The sequence below is a fragment of the Sceloporus occidentalis genome, unplaced genomic scaffold, assembly GCF_023333645.1.
Source record: "Sceloporus occidentalis isolate IW3139 unplaced genomic scaffold, rSceOcc1.0.p SCAF_8, whole genome shotgun sequence".
Taxonomy (NCBI): Eukaryota; Metazoa; Chordata; class Lepidosauria; order Squamata; family Phrynosomatidae; genus Sceloporus; species Sceloporus occidentalis.
In genome coordinates, this window is record NW_028316988.1 from 6,936,481 (window position 1) to 6,960,507 (window position 24,027).

The 24,027-nt window shown below is 45.1% G+C and overlaps 1 protein-coding gene across 1 annotated transcript in view; it reads left to right on the top strand.

Moving 5' to 3' along the window:
* The window catches only part of LOC149307747 (uncharacterized), a 141,175-nt gene that overhangs the window by 6,813 nt on the left and 110,335 nt on the right, over positions 1–24,027 (top strand). The window contains exons 2-4 of the mRNA XM_089536802.1: positions 2,561–2,695; positions 8,527–8,636; positions 15,400–15,504. Of these exons, the coding sequence (XP_089392928.1) occupies positions 2,561–2,695; positions 8,527–8,636; positions 15,400–15,504 (350 nt within the window). The remainder of the gene's footprint in view (positions 1–2,560; positions 2,696–8,526; positions 8,637–15,399; positions 15,505–24,027) is intronic.

Genomic DNA, 24,027 nt, shown 5'->3' on the forward strand with positions numbered 1-24,027 from the left:
CTTACAAGTTTGAGCCCCTGCCAAGGGAGGCATTCTCAACTCAGCCAAATCTACATTTCCCTTTGTAACCAGCCCTGAATGATGCACAAAACCCAAACCTGTCTTTTCCCGTATGGTGCAAACACCGCAGTGGAGTAGATTTAATTTTCCTCCATCTGCTTTGAAAGACTTTACCAGAAGGAGGGATGCTCATTTGTTTTGGACATTTGTTTGCTTTTCCTCCAACCTGCAAAATTCATCAGCGTTGTAAAGCCTCAAAGTTAAAACAGGAATGACTTAAAACTGAGGAATACGAACATATATTTTGAGACTGCCAAGGCTGGAGGTACTAGCTTGAGTTACAATGCACTCCGGGGCCCAAATGCTTGGATTTGAGCCTAGCTATTCATCCTGTTTATTCTCTTTGGGTCTGGTAGAATTCCTCTGCTTGTTGTTGTTGTGTGCCTTCAAGTTGTTTCCAATGTATGATGACCCTAAGGTATACATAGGCACACTTTCTCTGAGCATAAAAACTCACTGGAGGACCTTGGGAAGGTCATACTCTCTCAGCCTCAGAGAATGGCAATGGCAACCCCCCCCCCCCGAAGAAATGTGACTAGAAAAACTCTACGAAAAATCTTGTTGTTGTTGTTGCGTTGTGCCTTCAAGTCATTTCCAACACACGGCAACCCTAAGGCAAGCCTATCGTGGGGTTTTCTTGGCAAGTTTCTTCAGAGGGGGCTTGCCATTGCTTTCTGCTGAGGCTGAGAGAGTGTGACTTGCTCAAGTGGGTTTCCATGGCCGAGTCAGGGTTCGAACCCTGGTCTCCAGAGACTAATGCTCACAGATCTATGTGTTTTAGTCCAGCCTAAATAGAAGGTGGGTAAGAATGTTACAGAGGCATTACAAATACACACACACACACACACACACACACACACCCCTCCATATTTGTGGCTTTGATATTTGCGGATTTGATTATTCATGAATTTGATGAATATGTTCTCTCTTGGAATCTCTAGGTCCTCCAGTGCAACTCTGTGGTCAACTTTAGCTAAAGGTTAGCCTGAAAGGCCTAGAGATTCCTAGAGAGGACACTCTACTAGGCCTTTGTAGCTCCTCCAGTGGAACTCTATGGTCAACCTTATCTAAAAGTTGCACTGAAAGGCCTAGAGATTCCTAGAGAGGACACTCTACTAGGCCTTTGTAGCTCCTCCAGCGTAATCCTATGGTCAGTGTCTGTCAGACATTGACCACAGAGTTGCTCTGGAGGACCTAGAGATTCCTAGAGAGTTGTCCTCTCAGGTAAAAACACAGTGTTTTTGTTATTTGCGGTTTTTCCATCTTCACAGTGCTCTTGTGCCCCTAGCCCTAGCGAATATGGAGGGACAAGTATATATGCCCCACAAACCTCCATGTCACCATTCTCTGAAGATGCCAGCCACAAATGCTGGTGAAACGTCAGGAATAAACTCTTTTAGAACATGGCCACATAGCCCAAAATACCCACAAAAAACTATGGATGCTGGCCGTGAAAGCCTTCGACTTCACAACCAAATAGTAGTTTGCTACAAGCTCTGCAACAGGTGTGTTTTGTACAGTATGCCCTCCTAGTCCATGGATTTTTTTATCCATGACTTCAAACATATTTTAAAAATGCACAGATTTCCATAGGCAAATCTTGATCTTGCCCTTTTATATAAGGGGCCCCATTTTACTATGCCGTTAAATGGAATGGGACTTGAGCATCCGTGGATTTTGGTATCCACAGGGAGACCTGGAACCAAACCGCAGCGGATACCAAGGTCCCACTGTAATTCTTTCCAAATATAGCCCTGTTTTTTGTTTTGGCCTCGGTAAGGTAAGCCACATGGGACAAATGTGCATCCTTGCATGTCCTGGCAATGTGGAAACAAGGAATAGGGTGGGGAGAAGGATACGGGTTTATCTAAAATCTCCTTCGGGGACTTTCATCTCATGGAGCGGAATGGGTTTGATGGTGGTCCTGCTGATTTTGATTTACTTTAGCCCATCCTGCCTCCCTGGTCCCTCCTCTTCCAAGCTTCCCAAAAGACAATAGATTGCGCTCTTCGGACAGGTTTGGTTCACGAAATGAAATTAGCTCGACAGTAAACAACATTTCTGGTTCGGGGCACAGCGGCGTTTGAGCCAAATAGCTGTCAAAACATGCTCGCAAATCATTGCTTGGGATGCTGCATTCCGTGAGCAACTGGGATGCTGGCATTCCAATGTCATGGATCAAATCCAGGTCTAGAATATGTCCCACTTATGGAGGTGGGTTATGATAAACTATAAAAATACATATATACAGTTGGTCCTACGTTTTCACAGGGGATCCGTTCTGGACGCGAAAGCAGAGGCTTGTGCTTATTCAAGCCCCATAGCCATGAATGGGGCATGCCCCCAAGTGTGCACACCATTATAAATAGCGGAGGTTGCCCCTCCGTGCACATAAGTTAGGAGGGGCGACTGTACATGAATTTCTCCTCCCGTTCAACTGTGCAGCTTACAAAGGAATACCTGTCTTTTTCTCCTCACCCCTACCCTTGTTATCATGCAGGCCAAACGTTTGCGCCGGTCGAGAATTGGCGATGGTCAGCCACTGGCAGCCACGCATCCAAGCCTTCACCCGTTTCGTGAAAGTGTGGAAGCCAAGCTGTGCCGGGCAGCCCTGGTGCGGGGGCTATGAACGGAGGTACGTGCCATTCTTTTGTCAGGCAAAAGCCAAGGGAGAAAGTACCATGAACATGAAGAAAACAAACATACAGCAAACATTTCGGGATCCGTTCCAGACCCCCTCTCCGCATAAGGGAAAATGCGCATATGCTCATGCACCATTGAAAATACCGTGGCATGTTCCCGTGGCACAATATAATGTGCAGACCAGGAGCATGACTGCCATTGTTTCCCCCCCGCTGTGTGGCTTCTGCCCAGGCCAAGTACGGCACAGGTGCACTGTAATGAACATGGAAGATCGACAAGAACTCAACCTAGATAAGGAGGCATTTGAAATAGTCCAGGAACTCTCATACTGTGGATCCTGTAGGGTGCGATATGGGAAGAGGGCAACAAGGTATATGTGGCACCATTCTGGTTGACTCCAGCCCTAGAGACGCCACTGCTGACATGATTTCTAGCCAGCTGAGTCTTTTGGGGTCTGATGCAAACAAATGTCGGTCCCAAGAAATGTTGGGGGCTAGAGACAGAGGTTAAATTGTACGTTGTATTTAAGGAATCCCTTGCAGCCTGTAATTACCAGCAATTACCTGGTTGATGGGATCTGTCCACTGGAAAGTGTCGGTCAGGAGCCAAAGATCTGATTTCTTTGGTGGAGAAATGCTTTGAACTCTGGAGAGCTTTGCCTGATACAAAGACTCAGGGGATGCTCCACTTGCATCGGCGCATGTCCCTGCTAGATAACATGTCTTTATTTATTCTTTTATTTTTAAACTGCAGAAGGGGGCAAGGAAAAGTTCCTTTTTTTGTCTGGACTATAACTCCCAGAATTCTCCATTTACTGGCAGTCTTAACTGGGGGATCCTGGGAATTGTAATCCAAAACCTAACTATCCTAGTAATGTTGGATCAGCTACAGAAATGATGCAGTCGGACACCACTTTAACTGCCGTGGCTCCATGCTATGAGATTTGGGGATCTGTAGTTTGTTGTGGCACCAGAGCTCTATGGCAGACAAGGCACAATGCCCCACAAAGCTACAAATCCCAAGATTTGTATGCCAAATTGTTTAATAGTATTTTAAGGGGGCATGAGGGGATTTGTAATGTATATTTTAATGTTGTAAGCTGTCCCAATTGCATTATGTAGAGCGGCGAGATAGAAATAATAATAATAATAATAATAATAATAATAATAATAATTATTATTATTATTATTAGGATTCCATAGCATCGAGCCATGGCAGTTAAAGTGGTTTCAAACTGTATTATTTCTTCAGTGCAGACGCAGCCTCAGTTAACAGTTCCTGGCCATGACTTCTTTAATAGAAAGTTTGAAACCGGAGGCAGAAATTCATAAAGGTCAAAATAGGAATAGGAATAGATCAATAATAGGAATAGATCAGTATGTTTCAGCAGACATTTTATTCATAGCTAATAATACGTTCATGTGGAATGAACCAACCAGATCAGACAATCATCATCATCATCATCATCATCATCATCATCATCATCATCATCATCATCATGCTTTATTTATATAGCGCTGTAAACATTGCATAAGTACTCAATAACCATTTCAAAAATCCAGGAGTCCATCGCACAGAGCTATGACAGTTAAAACAGTGTCAAACTGGATTAAGTCTGCCATGCGGATGTGCCATACTTGCACTCACACTCAGTGAATCAATTGAAGTTTGAGTTGATTGATCATCTGGTTAAACCGGTTGATGTTTGCAATACGGCTATGAATTATAATGCTCCTGCGGAGAAAGAGCGGATGCTGGTGCCCCCGCTGCGCATGCCTTATCTAAAGTATATTTCCTGGCCTCGATGTCAGGCCCTGGATGTCAAGCCAACGCCAGACAGTGGAAGCCTATGAATCAAACGCTTGGTTCCTGTTTTGCAGATTTCCTCGATGGGGACAAGGCATACCCAGCATATGCGCTACCTCCCTCGCTGTCTTCGTAAACGGTTGTGTGTGAGAGATGGGACAACTTTGTTGTTGTTGGGTGCCTCCAAGTCATTTCCAACTTAGGGTGACCCTAAGACAACCCTATCATGGGGCTTTCTTCACAAATTTCTTCAGAGGGGGGTTTGCCATTGCCATCCTCTGAGGCAGAGAGAGTGCAACTTTCCCAAGGTGGCCCAATGGGTATATATGGCTGAGCCGGGATTCGAACCCAGGTCTCCAGGTCAGCACTCAAACCACTTCACCACTTGAGTGCAATTGGCTCTCCATATCTGTAGCATTGCTTTTTGCAGGTTTGATTATTTCTGGACCTGACTGATGCGCTCTCTATAGGAATCTTTGGTCTTGTGTGAGTCTGTGGTCAACATCTGCCAGACGTTAAACTGGAGGACCTATATATATTTGTGGTTTTTCCAGTTTCACTGGGGTCTTGTGCCCCTAATCCCAGCAAATGTGGAGGACCCACTGTATATACAGTGGGCCCTTGGTATCCACTGGGCTTTGGGTCCAGCTTGTCCCCCCTCCAGACACCAAAATCTGTGGATGCTCAAGTCCCATTAACATCATAAAATGGTGTCCCCTATATAAAACAGCAAAATCAAGGTTTGCTTTTGGGAATTTGTACATCGTCTGGATGTTTTCAATCTATGGACAGTTGAATGCATGGATAAGCAATCCATAGATAGCAGGGGCCTGGCTATACATGTCTGCCAAGGTATGCAAATAATCCGAATCAGAACTTGTTGTGAGCGATTGCTTCCTGGAGCAGTCAGGGACCTGTGAGACAAAGGAGGTTTCTCTGCCAAGACCATAATATTGCATTCAAATTGGAAATCGTACAAGATGAGGGAATTGTTCAATCTCCCGTTGTTGCTTTGCTCTGGGCCCAGCTTAGTATAATCATTCCGTCCAACTTAGTTTTCTGGGTACAGATGGAGTGAGGAGTGTTTTGCTGTTCAGTGGCATAGTACTCTGCTAGACCAGTATCTTACTTAGAGATGTAGCTGTATTGGGCCAAAGCTAACAAAATGCAATTCAACACGGAGAAATGTAAGGTGCTGTCTCCTTCTTTGGAGGTCTTTAAACAGAGGCTGAATGGCCATCTGTCAGGGGTCTTTTGATTGAGAGTTCCTGCATGGCAGGAGCTTGGACTGGATGGTCCTTCTGGTCTCTTCCAACTCTATGGTTCGATGATTCTAGTCTGCAATAACAGCATGCAAAGAGATCTTGTCGCACCTTTGAGACTGAGCAAAAAGATGTTATAGGACAAGCTTTCATAGACTTGGGTCGGTTTCCTCAGATGCATGGAGTGAACTGCCGCCCAAGAAGGACCTTTATAACCAGACTGTGCAAATAGCTATAGAAATGCAAAGCTTGTGGGTCTAGCGGTGAGGTGACCAGTTCATAGATCATGGAATCCTGGAATTGGAAGAGACCCCAAGGGCCATCCAGTCCAGCCCCTTGTGTTATGCAGGGACACCATCAGAGCATCCCCGACAGATGGCCACCCAGGCCTCATTCCCACTATCTTTTACACCGGATCGTAATTCGGTTTGAACCGATTCAAATGACCCTGGTTCCCACTTAAATCAAAACACCGAAGTGATTCCAAGAGGGGGCCCATGCTCCAGACCCATTGAACCCGCGTCTTTTTGACGCTGATTTTTTTCTGCGCAAGTGTGAACCAGAAGCAGATCGGAATCGATTTACATTTGCTCTTCGGCCGGCTGGAGCGGATCCATTTTGAATTGATTCAGGCATGAATGTGAACCATAAGTGGATTATTTCAAAGGGAAAAAATGCGTCCAGGGCAAATGTAGTGGGAAGCATGCTCCACTGTCTAATTGATCCATTGATTCGGATTGCACACCGATTTATTTGTAAGTGGGAATGGGGCCCCAGCCTCTGTTTATGGCTATGGCAAACCCCCTCTGAAGAAACATGCCAAGAAAAGCCCTAAGATAGGCCCCGTAAATCAAAATAAATAAAGCAATAAATATAGAGCTGGTGTGATGTAATGGTTTGATTATTGGACTCTGGAGATCGGGGTTCGAATCCCAGCTCAGTCATGGAAACCCACTGGGTGACACTCTCTCAGCCCCAGAGGATGGCCATGGCAAATGCCCTCTGCAGAAACATGCCAAGAAAAACCCATGATAGAGACATCTGGGGTTGCTGTAAATTGAAAACAACTCAAAGACACACAACACAGATCAAAAATGACTTGGAGGCACACAACAACAACAACGTCAACAACAACCAGGTGACCAAACCAAAGCTAAAAGCACTCCTAGGAGTTTATCACGTTAGCAAAATCCCGCTTAAAACTAGATTTAAATTTTAAACCCCGCAAATGTGGGAGGTTTATCACACCAAATTCCTGCAAAGGTGAAATAACGCGAAGTGAAAGCGAAGGCAAAAGGGAGAAAAATGGAATTTCCGATAAACTTCCCGCATTTGCTGTTTTTTCTAATTGAAATCTAGCTTAAATCCCATTTTTGAGCAGGGTTTCACTAGTGTGATAAACTCAACCGAAAGATCAATTCAGGCATCTTTGCCAGCTTTGGCTCAGCTTTAACTGCCACGGCCCCATGCTATGGAATTCTGGGAATGCCATTTTCAATGACAGACAAAGGTAGGAGGAAAGGCGCTGGCTCTCTTGAACCTGTAGCGGAATAATAAAAGAAAAGCGATTTAAGACTTGACAAAGAAGACCAACCATAAAACTGTTGAATAATGGTCTGGTTCTAAATAAATTTGTACCTTCTTTTTTTCCATGTAGCAATGTATGCGGATGATATAATGGTGGCTTTGGTTTGCGCTGGGTTGTCTGCTCAATCGTTCATGTTCGCTTGCCTGTTTCAAAAGCTGATTTGCACCAATGTTAAAAACAGGCACTGTTTTTAACATCAGTATACTTTGCGCAGAGCATGGCTAAGAGAGAGCGGCATTGTAAGATGGGTTTGGGCCACTTTTTGAGCTATTTTGCTGTCTAATGTCTGGGTATCGCTTTCCCAGATGCATCTGGAGTTCAGTTACTTTCTTACATGCTTTTAACGTTCATCCAAATGGATAAATTATTATTGCAGATTCTAGCTTTGAGTTCTTTTTGTGTGCGCAAGAAAAAGTCTGGCAAATCCATTCACCGGGAAGGAAAGAAAAACCGAACCTTTCTCATGGTGTGCTGTCTTTATTTGGTTAGCTAGAACTTTGTTAGACGAGTTGATGTTGATGCTTTTGCTGCATCCGCACTGCAGAAATAATCTGGGTTGTCCTTTGTTTTAGTTTTGTGAGATGTTTTGCTTTCTCTGTCGGAGAGACCTGGAACAAATTACAAATCCAAGGCTTCATTATCGCTACAAAATAAATTGTTTTTGGAATCGAATTGGTGAGGCGATTTAGCTCTGAATAGACATTCACACTGTTTGAGCCTTTGATTTATCTACCCATTTCAGTTTAATCCACTTCGCATTTGCATTCAGTGATGGATCGGTTTAACATGGAGTCACCTCACCTCCGCGCCACGGGAACCCATTCCGATCTGCAACCCATTCGCTGAATCGATTTATCGCAAAAGACGCATGGAATTTAGTGGATCCAGAAGAAGCACTTTAAATGGGTCTAGTGCCAGGGATTCGGCACAAGTACAAACAAGGACCATTTAAACCACTTCAAACTGGTTTGCAAACCGGTTTATTATGGAGTGGGAATGGGGCCCAAGTATTCCATAGGAGGGAGCCATGGCAGTTAAAGCAGTGTCAAACTGCATTAATTCTGCAATGTGGATGCAGCCCTCGACAGTCTTGCAATTTCCCTATGATTTTCCATTGCAGTTGTTTCCTTACGCTGCTAGTCTAACTCTGCATTTTCTCTTTTCCAGGGTGGTGTATTATATGGACAACAGGCAGATTTACACCACGCAGTACCAGACGGTGTACCGTTGCTGTCCTGGATGGTCCCAACTCAATGAGAACTCAGGGTGCCTTTATCGTAAGTAGATCCTTCCTAAACTGGAGAGGTTCCCTGTTTAGGAATGCAATTTACCACTAATTTTCCACTTGAAGGAAGCAATGCATTCAAAAATACAGTCGGTCTGCTGGATCCACGGATTCTTTATCCATGGATTCAAGCATCCACGGATTCAAGAGATGGCTAAGAGGTGATATGATAGCCCTGTTTAAATATTTGAAGGGGTGTCACATTGAGGATGAAGCAAGCTTGTTTTCTGCTGCTCCAGAGAATAGGACCTGGAACAATGGATCCAAACTATAGGGAAAGAGATGAAAGTGCAACCTTGGAGTGCTTTGGAGTCTCCGTTTTTGGAGGTATCTAAACAGAGGCTGAATGGCCATCTGTCGGGGATGCTTGGATTGTGAGTTCTTGCATGGCAGAACGGGGTTGGACTGGATGGCCCTTTAAGGTATATTCCAGCTCCATGATTCAATGATTCCAAAACCAGTTGTCTTAAAAGTCCTATCTGAAACAAGAATATGTTCTGAGAATGTTGCAGGAAGTCTGTTGCAGACATTATTCACAATGTCTGTGGCTGTTCGTGGAAATGCTCAAACCACTGGGGAAGTGTCTAATTTGACTTTATGCTCTGCCGGCTTTGTGTTTTCTTACATTCCCCCAGTCCCTCCAGAGAGAGGGGATCTCTAGACCATGCACCAGGTGTCCATGCTGCACAATCATGCGCATCCGACATCCTGCAGACGGACCGGCAACATTGCCAGTTCTCCACATCTGTTTGCTGATGTCATTACCGCAGTCACCGATGTGCGGAAGAGCCATCCGAAGTCAGCTTCTCCGAGGTCATAGTCTTTTGTGGAAGGTGGATGCTGAGTTGTAGTCAGGGTCCTGCCAGATACATGTCAAAAGTTCGACATCTCTCTCTGACGCCTGGAGTCAGAGAGCTAGAGGGGCCTTTATGGGACATATGTGGCCCACAGGTTGGATACAACTTCATGCAGCTGTTCCTTTTTCTGTGGGGGCCCTGCTGTTGTTTCTGTTCATTTTGCTACCAGAATTTGATGCTGAAGATGCAAAGGGTAGCACTTCAGCTTTAAATCTTTCATTTCCCCCTTTATAAACCAGGCACAATACAGGGAAGCTTGGGCCAGACATCACCTGGAATACAGTGTCCAGTTTTGAACATCACAATTCAAGAAGGATGGAAACCATACCTTTTGAGGAAAGACTAAAAGAGCTGGGGATGTTTAGCCTGGAGAAGAGAAGGTTAAGAGGTGATATGATAGCCCTGCTTAAATATTTGAAGGGACGTCATATTGAGGAGCGAGCAAGCTTGTTTTCTGCTGCTCCAGAGAAAAGGACCCAGAGCAATGGATGCAAGCTCCAGAAAAAGAGATTCCAGCTCAACATTAGGAAGAACGTCCTGACAGTAAGGGCTGTTCGACAGTGGGACACACTCCTTCCTCGGAGATTTTGGTGGAGTCTCCTTCCTTGGAGGTCTTTAAATGGAGGCTGGATGGCCATCTGTCGGGGATGCTTTGATTGGGACTTCCTGCATAGCAGAATAAGGTTGGGCTGGATGGCCGTTGCAGTCTCTTCCAGCTCTATGATTCTATGTTACCAACCATCGATTCTAGGTCAACAGTTTGGTTGATATAGGACATTCCAATCTAGAGCATCCCTTTTGGGATGGTCACCCATCCTCTGCCCAAAGACCTCCAGCCCACATTTGGTTTTACTGTTGAGTTTGCAATAACTTCAGTTTTTACTGGGTTGAGCCCTAGTTTGCAACCAGGAGTAGACACCCTGATGCCACCCTGAAGCTTGGGACTTCCGTTTTTAAAAATGCCCAGTCTACCCAGCCAAAGCAAAGATGCATTTGTTGAGCAAACGCAAAGGGCAACTGACAGCTAATGGCCGCATCTGAACCCAGAAGAAGAAAAGGTGGGGGGAAAAAATTGCTGGACAGTGTTTCCTGTAGAGGAAATGTATATTTCCGTTCAGGAAGGCAAAAGAATGATAGGGAAGAGAGAGACGCCCAGAGAAAGAATCTCAATTTGTCACTGGAATAATGAACCCTGATCATCAGAGGGAGGAAATGTATTATTTGCGGTGAGAAGGTTTTGAAAGAGGTAGAACCATAAAATCGTAGAGTTGGAAGAGACCCCAAAAAGGGCCATCCAGTCCAACCCCATTCTGCCATGCAGGAACTCTCTATCAAAGCATCCCTGACAGATGGCCATCCAGCCTCTAAAGACCTCCAAAGAAAGAGACTCCACAACAATCTCCAAAGGAGGATCTTCCAGAGTAAAACGTCTCTTACTGTCAGGATGTTCCCTCTAATGTTGAGCTGGAATCTCTTTTCCTGGAGCTTGCATCCATTGCTCTGGGTCCTATTCTCTGGAGCAGCAGAAAACAAGCTTGCTCCCTCCTCAATATGACATCCCTTCAAATATTTAAACAAGACTTTCATATCCCCTTTTAACCTTCTCTTCCCCAGGCTAAACATCCCCAGTTTCCTAAGCCGTTCCTCATAGGGCATGGTTTTCAGACCTTTCACCATTTTAGTCGCCTTCCTTTGGACACATGGCTCCAGTTTCTCAACATCCTTTGTAAATTGTGGTGCCCAGAACTGGACATAATATTCCAGGGGGACTTGACCAAAGCAGAATAGATTGGCCCTGTGACTTCGCTTGATCTAGATGTACTTCTGTTGATGCAGCCTAAAATCACATTGGCCTTTTTAGCTGCTGCATCGCACTGTTGGCTCACATTCACCTTGTGAGTACGGAGCAGAGAATAATAATTGCTCAGGTCTGTCATGAACAGGTCTGTCATTTTAGGACGAAGCCACTTAGGCAGTGGTATAGCTATAGGTTTGGACACTAAAATGGAAATGGTTAGAAAAGTGGAGGCTGGTAAAAGGGGAAAAGAGCGATCCCTGGCTGCAATTTGTTTTTCTTTACACACGCCATGCTTACCTGACCTGTTTTCTTTCATTCCACATGTGCATGTCTTTATTTCCGAATAGCAAGTCTGCCGAAACATGTACCAAGCTGCACATCTTTTTTTCTGGTGTAGCCGTGGGAACATATCCCTATTCTTTCCATGTCATTTCTGCCTCTGGTGCCAAAGAAGTCAGGCCCAGGAAGATATCAATGGAGACGCACCTCCACTTTTTGTTTGTCTGGGCGCTATCAGATCAGTTTCTGAGTTTCTTCTTTCCTGCAAAAGGAAAGCTGGAAAAGGGATGGAAATGTTTCCATGGAAAACAGGCTGTCAAAGGAAAAGGCACGAAAGCATCAGGCCTGGGCTCTTTTAACAGCTCCGCAGAGATCCATTAAAGATCTTGTGGAAGACTGGATTTCCTAGCTGCTCCCTTCCATCGTGTGTGATTGTGTCTGCTGGACTCATAACCTCCTCCCTGGTTGTCAACTCACACCTCATAAACGTCCCGGTCCAATGCTTTTTGCAGGCGCGCTGGTTTCTGTCCCCTCCGTGTTGCTGCACCCTTTTACCCTGTTTGCTGTTGGAACCATTTGGATAAGGCAGTTTGAGAGAAGGCTCAAACAGGGATGGAAGAGAAGGTTAAGAGGTGATATGAGAGCCCTGTTTAAACATTTGAAGGGATGTCACATTGAGGAGGGAGCAAGCTTGTTTTCTGCTGCTCCAGAGAACAGAACACAAAACAATGGATGCAAGCTCCAGGAAAAGAGATTCCAGCTCAACGTTAGGAGGAACGTCCTGAGAGTAAGAGCTGTTTGATAGTGAAACACATTCCTTCCTTGGAGTGTAGTGGAGTCTCCTTCCTTGAAGGTCTTTAAGTAGAGCCTGGATGGCCTTCTGTTGGGGATGCTTTGATTGAGAATTCCTGCATGGCAGAATGGGGTTGAACTGGATGGCCCTAGCGGTCTCTTCCAACTCTATGATTCTAATGTGGTCCTCCAGATGGTGTGCAAATGCATCATCCCAACATACTCCACTGTGGCCACTGCTGTTGAGACTGGCCAGTGTTGTTAAGACATTACTGCACAGAATCTTAGAGTTGGAAGAGACCTCAAGGGCCCTCCAGTCCAAACCTATTCTGCCATGCAGGAACTCTTAATCAAAGCATACCCGGCGGATGGCCAACCAGCCTCTGTTTAAAGATCTTCACCACTCTCCAAGGGAATGTGTTCCACCATCGAACAGCCCTCATTGTCAGGAAGTTCCTCCTAATGTTGAGCTGGAATCTCTTTTCCTGGAGCTTGCATCCATTGCTCCATTGTGTCCTAGTCTCTGGAGCAGCAGAAAACAAGCTTGCTCCCTCCTCAATATGACATCCCTTCAAATACTTAAACAGGGCTATCAGATCATCTCTTAACTGTCTCTTCTCCAGCTTAAGCATTCCCAGCTCCCTATGTCTTCACTCATAAGGCATGGTTTCCAAGGCCTTCACCATTTTGTGGCCATCCTTTATTTTACAGTTTGTCACGGGGGATCTGTTCTGCCTCTGATACATCCATTTGGTGGGCACATCTAGTCTGCAACATGGTACATACTCAGCAGCTACTCATGCGCTGCCGTCTTTTGGTAGATTATAGGCAAGCCGAATTAACTGAACACAAACGAAACATGCAACTCTGCCACTGGTGTCTGATGTGGTTCCAGAAAGACCAGGGAGTGCCTCCTCCTCTTTAAGATAGTATCTCAGCTGGATTTCTGAAGGCACTTTTCAACACTGTCTCATTACAGTGTTGGCTGAAAGCTTCCTTTGTCTGGACAACTACCCACTGATAGGGACGCATCTAAAGAAACGTCAGCTATAGTTTAAGCAGAGCTAATGGAAGAGATCAAGTGCTCTTCCGATGCAGCCAAAGTTCAAGGTAGCCATAGGGTTCTGATGCAAGTTGTGGTGGGATTTAAGATGAGGGCGAAGGGAGAGAGGGGTGTGCATAGGCATTTGTAGGTCCTCCAGCACGAATCTATGATCAACCTCTGGCAAATGTTGACCATAGAGTTGCACTGGAGGAACTGGAGTTTCCTAGAGAGGTGTTCCCTTAGGTAAAAAGAATAGTCTTATTTTTATGTGTGTTTCTTCCACATTCATGGAGCTCCTTCACCCCTATGCTGTCTCCATAGCTGTTTCTATCCCTATTTTTCCAAAGGAACATTGTGTCACCTATGTTCCCCCAGTGCTGTTTTCTCTGAGTGCCACTATTTATCCATGGCATCAGAGGAAGGTCTTTCCCTGGAGATGCCAGGACTCGAACCTTGGACCCGTTATGCATGCAAATAATGGCCTCTGCTCCTACTGTCTCTCCTTCATTTCCCCCCGCCCCCCCCCCCTGAAAATTAAAATGCAATCTCTCTCTAACTCCCATGCCATGCAAAAGAATGGCAGGAAATTTAAGTCATAGCGGAGTCGGTCCTCTATTAACGGGGGTCACAATTGATGGCGGATTGATAAAAACCCAACAATGCGCGTGTTTATGGGTTTGCATCAGATCTTTGCTAGAAGTACTATGCAGTTTATCAGAGGGAGAATCTATTGCTTTTTGTTCCACGCCAGAATGCATTAATGCAAGTGGAATTAATTTTTGCTTGAAGTGTTGGAAAGCATCTCATACATTAAGTCTTGCACTGAACTTGGGGGCCGTTGTGGTTTAGTGGTCTTCCATATATATATATATATATATATAGAGAGAGAGAGAGAGAGAGAGGGAGAGAGAGAGAGAGAGAGAGAGAGAGGGAGAGAGAGAGAGAGAGAGAGAGAGACGGAGGGGGGCATAGTGGTTTGACTGTTGGACTAAGACTTTGGAGACCTGAGATCGATTCCCAGCTCAGCCATGAAACCTACAGAATAACGTTGGACAAGTTACATACTCTCAGCTTCAGAGGAAGGCAATGGCAAACCACTTCTGAACAAATCTTGCCATGAAAACCCCATGATAGGTTCACCTTAATGTCTCCATAAGTCAGAAATGACTGGAAGACACAAAACGACAACATGTACAGTTATACTGCAGTACAAGAGACACAGCCAAATGAACGAATGAACGAATGAATAAAACGCAACTACTGTATTTTAATTCTTGGCTCGATTTAATAAAATTGCTGTTAAAAGAAAGTTCCAGCCAGAATAGCTAATAGCAATAGCTGCTTCATTTGTATACCACTTAATACTTCACTAAGCGGTTTACAATTGTAAGCTACTCACCTCCAACAAGCTGGGTACTATGGTCCACACTGCCGAAATAATCCAGTTTGACGCCACTTTCATTGCCCCGGTTCAATGCTGTGAAATTCTGGGAGTCGTAGTTTTGTGAGACATTGGGCCTCCTTTGACGGAGAAGGCTCAATGCCTCGCAAAACTACAACTCCCTGAATTTCACCGCATTGAAACTCTGGTGCCACAACAAACTACAATCCCCAGGATTCCATAGCACTGAGCCATGGCAGTTAAAGCAGCGTCAAACTGGATTATTTCCGCAGTGTGGATTGGACTGTTGTCTGTCTGTGTCAGAAAGCATTCATTGATCAAGCATTGCGTTCTTTAAAAATCTGAATAATTGAACATAAAAGTAAAATAAAGGCTTGATCAATAGATGCTCTCATTTATGAACATTTCCGGTTAGCGAAATATCACCAGAATTGGTTTCTTCTTTTTCGTAGTCTGGAAGTAATAAAGCCCAGAATTCATCAAGAGACAAACTGTATACTCCTTGAACCCGGAGGATGTTTAATACCTCCTGCCTATAAATATTGCCATCTAAACGTACCTTTCTCTTTGCTCCATTTGCAGCCATCTGCAACTACGGCGTGTGTTTTAACGGAGGAAAATGTATGGAAGGATCATCCCAGGTCTGCCACTGCCCTTCAGGTTTCAAAGGGCCCTGCTGCCAGTATGGTGAGTCGAATGAATCCATCCCTTCCATCCGTATTGAAGCCCCCTTTTCACCCCCAAGCTCCATCCAAAGCCTGCCGAAATCAAGCAGTTTGACACCGTTTTAACTGCTGCGGCTGCATGCTATTGAATCCTGGGGTCTGTAGTTTGTGGTGGCACCAGAGTGCTCCGCGAGAGACGGCTAAATATCTTGCCAAACTTTTTTCTCTTACGCTGAACGGATCCTCCGCGTAAGAGAAAGGCGGACTGTATAACCGTATTACACCGCTATAGATCCAGGGACGTAGCCAGGATTTTGGGAAGGGGGGGAGGTCCAGACTAAGTGCTACCATTTTACATGTTACAGTGGACCCTTGCCTTACAATCCAGATTCCCCCCCCCCCCCCCCCCCCGTGTATGGTGAATAAGGCGTATGTTTGAGCCCCATTGACTATAATGGGGCTTGGGTGCAGCGGTGCATGCACCATTCATTGTATTCCAGTGCAGCTTCAACGTAAGCTGAAAGCCGCGTATAGTGCACCCACATATGGCGCGGGCCTACTGTACTGTAATAAACTACTGTAATGAATCCGGTACTATGTCACTAGTAGACCAGTGGTTCCCAAAATACTTGGATGAGCAAAGTTTGGGACTCTCCACTCTACAGCTATGGTTCCCAACCTTTGGCCTTCCATTTGTTTTGGGCTTCAGCTCCCAGGAGCCCCAGCCAGCTTTGCCGACAGCCAGGAATTATGGCAGCTGAAGTCCGAATCGTCTGGAGGACCAAGGGTGGTTCATTGGAAAGGAGAGGAACCGTGCCCAAGACAACCATTGTTGCATTGCTGAGGAAAGCAGTGCGTGAGGAAGTACTGAATGCCTATAGTTTCTTGTGGGTTATTTGGGCTATGAGACCAGGTTCTAGAAAAGTTTATTCCTGACATTTCACCAGCATTCACGGCTGGCATGGAAGAGAATGCTGGCATGGAAGAGAGTTGGGTATAACATGGAAAGCACTCCTCCCTACCCAGGGTCACACAGCGTGTGTGTACAGTGCACCCGCGTTATACGCGGCTTTGAGTTTATGTGCTCAAGCCACGCAAGAGCGCATGGGGTGTAAGGGGCGATGCGTCCCATTCAGATGAATGGGGCATGAGCCCATGGTGCACGTGCCGCTGTGCCACCGTCCACACAAGCCCCATTCAAGTGAATGGGGCTCAAGCATAGGTGGAATTCGCCTTACGTGGGGGGGGGTCTGGAATAGATCCCCCGCGTAAGGTGAGGGTCCACTGTGTCTCTGTGTGTGCGCACATGCACACACACACACACTGTGTGACCCTGGGTAGGGAGGAGTGCTTTCCATGTTAATCTGTGTATTCTTCTGTTCTTGAATGGCAATACACACATGGAAACCATTCCTCCCTACTCAGGGTCATACTGTGTGTGTGTGCGTGTGCGTGCGCGCACACACACAGACACACACACACCACTCTCTTCCATGCCAGCATTCTCTGAAGATGCCAGCCACAGATGCTGGCGAAACATCAGGAACAAACTCTTCCAGATCATGGCCAGATAGCCCAAAAGACCCACAAAAAAAAACCTATGCATGCCGGTCATGAAAGCCTTCGACTTCATACTTGAATGCTTATTTACACAAGCTCACTATAATGCAGGTTGACACTAGTGTAGCTCCAGCCTAGGGAATCCTGGGATTTGTAGTTCTGCAGACGCTTTAGTCTTCCCTGCCAAAGAGTGCCGGTGCCTCACCAAACTACACATCCCACAGTGCACCATCCGTCTTCCCTTCTCCAAGCTAAGCAAACCCAACTCCCTTGGTCACTTTTCATAAGATCTTTTGATTATCTTGCCTTTTATTAATTCACACATTGATACAGATGCTCAGTCTTGTCTGTATCATTTGGTTCATGCAGCTTTTCATTGTGTGTTTGTATTTTTATTAATGTTGTAATCCCGCCTCGATGCATAAGGAGAGGTGGGAAGTATAAATAAATCCCCTTCTCCTTCTTTGGCAGTGATATATATTTATATAAATACATATAATAATAATAACAATAATAATAATGATTCACCAGGGGCTCAAATACATGTTTTCCTTGCCATTTCTGGCGATGCCAAGAGCCGAATCTGGGTCCTTTTGCATGCAAAGCAAGTGCTTTGCACTGCGCTTATCCCTTCCTCCGCAGCTGCTCTAATGTGTATTTTTGCCTTTGTTTTTGCATTTTGGCCGATGCAGGCGGCAATGAGGCCTAAGAGGCCAAGCCAGAGCCCAGAATCCCTTGCAACTAATAGTCTTGGCTATACAAAAGCTTCCCCGAGGAAAGGAAATGTTGGATGGAGCGAGAGGGAGAAAAATGCACATATTTAGATACAGAACATGTGTGTATATATATACATGTGTGTGTGTGTGCACCCTGTGTAGTGGTTGAATGTGAGATAGTTGTAGTTACTCTGCTTTCTGGAGGAGATACAAACTCTTTCTTTTTTGGATTGGCCAAGAATGCAAAATAACAGTTGCAGAAGGAGCCAAAAAGCAACATGCTTTCTTATCATGGATCTGCTTAAATCTCGGAGACAGATATAACTGATTTCCCTTGCTGTTCAAATACAAGTGACATCCTCCAGGTTGTTGCGGCTGATTTTATAAATGTGTTAACCCTCCCTTGGACTGGGTTCCTGCGAAACGTCGCTCCGAGTGTCGAGCGTTGGCTGGTTGGCCACAGCCATAACACAACAGCGTTATCCATGGATGTGTTAAGTTAGAAATGCAACAAACAAGACCGCAGGTCTGTGGCCAAAGTGTTTGCGGTCTAGAGAGCATTGTAACCGATGGAGGGTGAAAATGATAAACCTCCTCTGAACAAAGTCTTGCTAAGAAACAAAGTCAGCATAAGTCGGAAGCGACTCAAAGGCACACAGCGCATAAAGCGGAGGGAAAAGGCGTCATGATTTAATGTGAAGTTGAAGGCTTTCATGGCTGGCATCCATAGATTTTTGTGGGTTTTTCGGACTATGTGTCCATGTTCTAGAAGAGTTTATTCCTGACATGGGACTGAAAGAACCATCTGGAGAGGCCCCAAGAATGAGCTGCCTTTTCTCGTTCTGGTTCTCGGCAAGACGGCCAGGTTTAGGTTTCTTTCTACAAATATAATTCCCTTCTCTCCTCTTCCTCCTCCTCCCCAAAAAACAAAGAGCCTCTTTAGTCGGGAGGCCAGCCGTTCTGTCTTATTTGACGGCACACTCCCCATGGCGCTGCAATGAGCTTATGGGTTTTGCGGTTGGAATACGGTCCCCAATGCAAACACAGCTTCCCAGGGTCTATTATGTGTTCAAGCTGGCTTTACATTGACTTGCTCAGATACCCCACCGGGCAGAGGAGCGGATGCGGCCAAGAAAGCAACGTCTCTGGGCCCTCGGGGTTTGTGAGTAAAGGAGAGGTGAAAGGCCCCATGACTTTGCTCCTTGCCTTCCTGGCAAAATAGTCTCTGCATCTTTTTATGTGTCACAAAAAGAGTTGAAGTGCCACACGTGGAGATGCACAATGCCACACGGCAACTAAATGCTTCCCTCCCCATTACATTCGCTGGGATAGGGGCACAGGACCCCTGCGAATGTAGAAGACCCGCAAATAACAAAAACACTATGGTTTTATGTGAGAGGACACCTCTCTAGGAATCTTCCAGACACTGACCATAGAGTTGCACTGGAGGAGCTACAAATGCCAAGCAGAGTGTTCTCTCTAGGCATCTCTGGGTCCTTCAGTGTGACTTTTGGTTAAGGTTGACCATAGAGTTGCGCTGGAGGACCCAGATATTCCTAGAGAGAACATATTAATAAAATCCATGAATGATCAAATTCATAAAAATCAAAGCCGCAAATGTGGAGGGAGGAGTGTATTTAGACACAATGGATATTTACATTCTACTTCTACTACAAACATCAGTTAGCACTTCCGTCTCATTATTATTGAACACATTATCACTAATGTCATTTTATAACCTTTCCTTTTATCACATTCTCCTTGTTGTTGCTGTTCTGTTGATCTTTCTTCCTTCTTCATTCTCCTCCTTGCATTATCCACATTTCTTTCTCATCCATCTCTTCCTTTCCCCCCCATCTCCTGTATATTCTATTCATATGTTCTCTATTTTCACTATCCCTCCACCTTTGGTACAATACCAAACTTTCCCTTTCCTGTTGTATCATCCTTTTCCTTTCTCCATTAGTATGTAGAGAGATCTTGTAGCACCTTTGAGACTCACTGAAATGAAGTTGGCAACTTCTTTCTTGCAATGAGTCTCAAAGGTACAACAAGATCTCTCTGCATACGGATTCTACAGACTAAGATGGCTATATCTTTGAATTCTTTCTCTATTAAGCAACTAAATGCTTTGGAATAGAAATGCAGCAACCAATGTTGCCTATTGGGTTTCTTTGCAGCATATAGCCAGGGCTGACTCTTATGCTGAATAGCAGAGACATTTACTGGTTGTGTGTTCTTTGGACTAAGTGCGACGTAGAGAGTTGTTGTTGCTGTTTGATATTGGCACAATCTCTTTGTTTTGTATCGTGACGGAATCAGAAGCCATTAAAATTGAACCAAACTGTTGTTTTTGTGCGCCTTCAAGATCATGGCCATCCTATCATCGGAGTATATCACATGGAGGGTAAATTGGTAAAATCCTGTACAAAAACGAGATTTTAAAATCCAGATGCATTGGGGTGAAAGAAAAATACAGTGTGCCCACAATATATGTGGCTTTGAGAGTATGTGCTCAAGCTGCATGGGAATGCACAGGGCGCAAGGGGTGGCGCGTCCCATTTGGATGAATGGGGCACACACCCATGGCATGCATGCAGCACTGCACCACTGAACACACAAGCCCCATTCATGCTCGAGCATAGGCGGAATTCGCCTTACACGGGGGGTCCAGAACGGATCCCTGCGTAAGGCGAGGTTCACTGTAATGCCAAAATAATCTGAACGGAAAGCTCCTTCGTACTTTCAGAATTTAGCAAAAGTGAAAAGGAGCTGGTTTTGATGACTTTGCGCTCAGGTTATTTTCACATTGTTTCTCTTTCGCGCAAACGTCATATGTAAAACACCCTGCAAATGCGGGGTTTTGCAACTTTCCGTTTGGGTTAACCCCGAACGTCATCTGAAAAACAACCCACAAATGCACAGGATTAGTCCCCTATGATAAATTCCATAGGGTTTTCTTGGCAAGGTTGGTTCAGATGAGGTTTGCCCTTGCCTTCCCCTGAGGCTGAGATGGTGTGACTTGTCCAAGGTTCCCCATAGCGGAGTTGGGAATCGGACCCTGGTCTCCGGAGTCATAGTCCAACATTCAAGCCGCTATGCTACGCTGGCTCTTAGTCTCCAGTAAAACAACCGCTGCAATGCATGCTCCTAGTCTTCAGCAAAACAAACCAATGCAACGCATGTTCTTCAGATTCCTTATGAGATATGCACGAAGCATTATCATTAATCACAGATGTAGCTGTGATGGCGAGGAAGGTATGTAAACTGTGGGTGTCGAATGGCAATCCAGTGCGAAACGGAGACTGTGAAAAATTCCTCGACGCTTGGATGTATGCAAAATATGTGTAGCAGACATTGGCAAGAGCAATACAGGCCTCCTCATGCTCTCATGATAGCAACCATTTTGGGACAAGAAACCCCTGTTGTGAGTGGAGAAACCATTGTGTCTTTTCAGGACACATAAATCAAACCAGACTGTTTCTTTTTTACTTGCAGTTCAGCTCTTTTGCAATTCCTCTCTTACAGGAGAATGAAGCAGGCGAGTGTTTTCTTACCGTACGGATAGCCCTCCGTATCCATGGAATAAAACCATCCACACCTTGAAATATATACAGTTGGCCCTCCATATCCATGGCTTCAACCATCCATGGCTTTAAATTATTCAGTGTATTTTAACATTTTATACAAGGGACGACGTTACTGTGCCATTGTATTTAACGGGACTTGAGCATCCATGGATTTTCGTACCCACGGTGGCTCCATAGTCCATGTTTTGACTTGGGTCTCATGTGCAAGGTAGTTCATTATGTACATAACGGGTGAGCATGGGCATGTCACACTCTCTCAACCTTGGGGCAAGCCAATGGCGAGCCTCCTCTGAACAAATCTTGCCAAGGAAACCCCATGATAGGGGTGCCATAAGTTGGAGACGACTTGAAGGCACACACTGCCAAAAAATATGAACACATTCCGAAATCCAAAATGCTTGCAAACTTTCCCTGTCTCTGCTTTCTATTACTATGAACCAGATGTGGGTAGATGCCAGACCTGTGAGATCTTTCCCCCTCCACCTGTATCTTTAAATAGGGCTGTAAAATCGTCCAAACGGAGCCAGACACAACACGATGGCTCATGGTTAAGAATCTTCTGCACTTTGGGAATTGCGCACTGCCATGCAAAACACGGATCTGCACATGAGTTATCAGGGTACCAGTACTGTATTCGTCAAACTAAAAACAGACACAATGCTCCAAAACCAGAAAATCTGAACAGAGACCGGGCCAAAAAATAATCAATTATTATATATATATATATATATATATATATATATATATCCAATCTGTAAAGTACTCCCACTTTACAGATGGGGAAAACTGAGCTCAAGAGAGCAACAGTTAGACCAAAGCCATGGGAGAGATGGTTGTCCCTTGCAATTTTAGTGCCGTTTCTGAATGTTGCGGAGACCTGAGTTACTGATCCTTCAGAATCTGACCTTTTCCTAACTCTGAACTTCCCCCCATGGCAGAAAACAGTGGGATTTGCACCTGCATTGCCTTTCCCTCCTTACATCTTCAATAAAAGGTCGGCATTTTTGCCCCTTTTTTGGTCTTCTTCAATTAAAACCATTCCAGAGGAGAGCAGAAATAAATATATTTATGTTAAAAGTGAAAAATGCAACTCAGTATGTGAGGCTGCCGCTTGCTGAGGTTTGCAAACCAGTCCAACCTGGAGCAAATATTATTCTTTCTTACTACCATGCTTCTCCATACGTTAGCTGGGTTTGGCACCTGGGGACTCATGGCTGGGTTTAGATGGCAATATTTATCGGCCAGAGGTATGCAAAATGCATTGCTGCAAAGGAGGCAGGAAGGGACTGGGCCACTTTCGACTACTGGGACATGGACATTAAGATTAAGCATAGACTTAATGGTAGGATCTAATGAACAGTTCACCTATTCATTGAACATACTGGGACTTCCAGTGTCCAACCAAATGGGGAACCAACTGACCACCAGAGCTTTCCACTTCTGCTTCTCTACACCTCGATTCCCGAACAACTGGCACTAGATAGCTCTGCCCCCTAAAGTGCTCCCATTTTACAGATGGGAAAACTGAGGCCGGGAGAGCAACGGTTGGCCCAAAGCCATGGGAAAGATGGTTATTCCTTGCAATTTTAGTGTCTCTTGTTAATGTTGTTGCATGATGTCCAGTGTGGTGTAACGCACCGAGTGTTGTTGAGCTAGGAGTAAATCTACATTGTAGAGATAATGCAGTTTGACATGTGTCTCAAGGGATATACTTCAAACACACCTTAGTGTGTTCTACACATGTGTAGTTCATGTTGTTGTCTTGTGGTTTCGATGCTGAATGATTTGTACTGGAGCATTGATTTGTGGTATTTTATTCCCGTTGCAGTCTTGGCTTTCTAATGATGTTGCAACATCGGAACTTGACTGGTTTTGCCATTAGGAGCTTCCTAGCATATTCGGAAGGAGGCGAAAAAAGGACTTTCTTCCAGCTTTGCTCTTGTCGGTTTGCTTCATCTCCCACCTTTTTTGGTTCTTGACTGCGGTGGGTTCTGGAAGGTGAAGGTGAGGGAGATACGTAGCTTTGCGGAGATAGCTTAACTCCCATTTTATGTGATTGTTCATCAGCCAAAAGTTAGATGTTTCATAGCTGGCAAACATGTGGTGCCAGACACAGAGAAGGAGAGGATTGGGGAAGCGAGCCAAAGTTTAGACTTGTATTGAGCAAGGCCAGAAAGAGTGGTAAACACATTGAAATGGGAGAGGTGGAATGTACTCAAGGCATGTTTGGGAATAGATTCCCTTCCATCCTCACCTGTTGTTTTTCTTCCAAATGCTAGTCTGGAGATGTACCATAGTGCATGCATGCAAGTCTTCAATCCAATAAACCTATATGGAGGCCCAGCCCTACCATTAGGAAGAGTGGCAGATTTTGGAAGTCATGAAAGGCCTGCCAACAGTTACTTCGGCCTCATTCCCACTACCTTTTAAACTGGATCGCAATTCGGGTTGAACCGGTTCAAACGACCCTGGTTCCCACTTAAATCAATTCGATGAGCGGGGGTCCTTGCTCCAGACCCATTAAACCCATGTCTTTTTGACACTGATTTTTCCCCCCGTGTCTTTTTCACCAAATCGATTGGTGAACCAGAAGCGGATCGGAATCGATTCAAATTTGCCCTTCGGTTGGCCGGAGCCAAACCGTTTTGAATCGATTCATTCGTGAATGCGAACCACGAG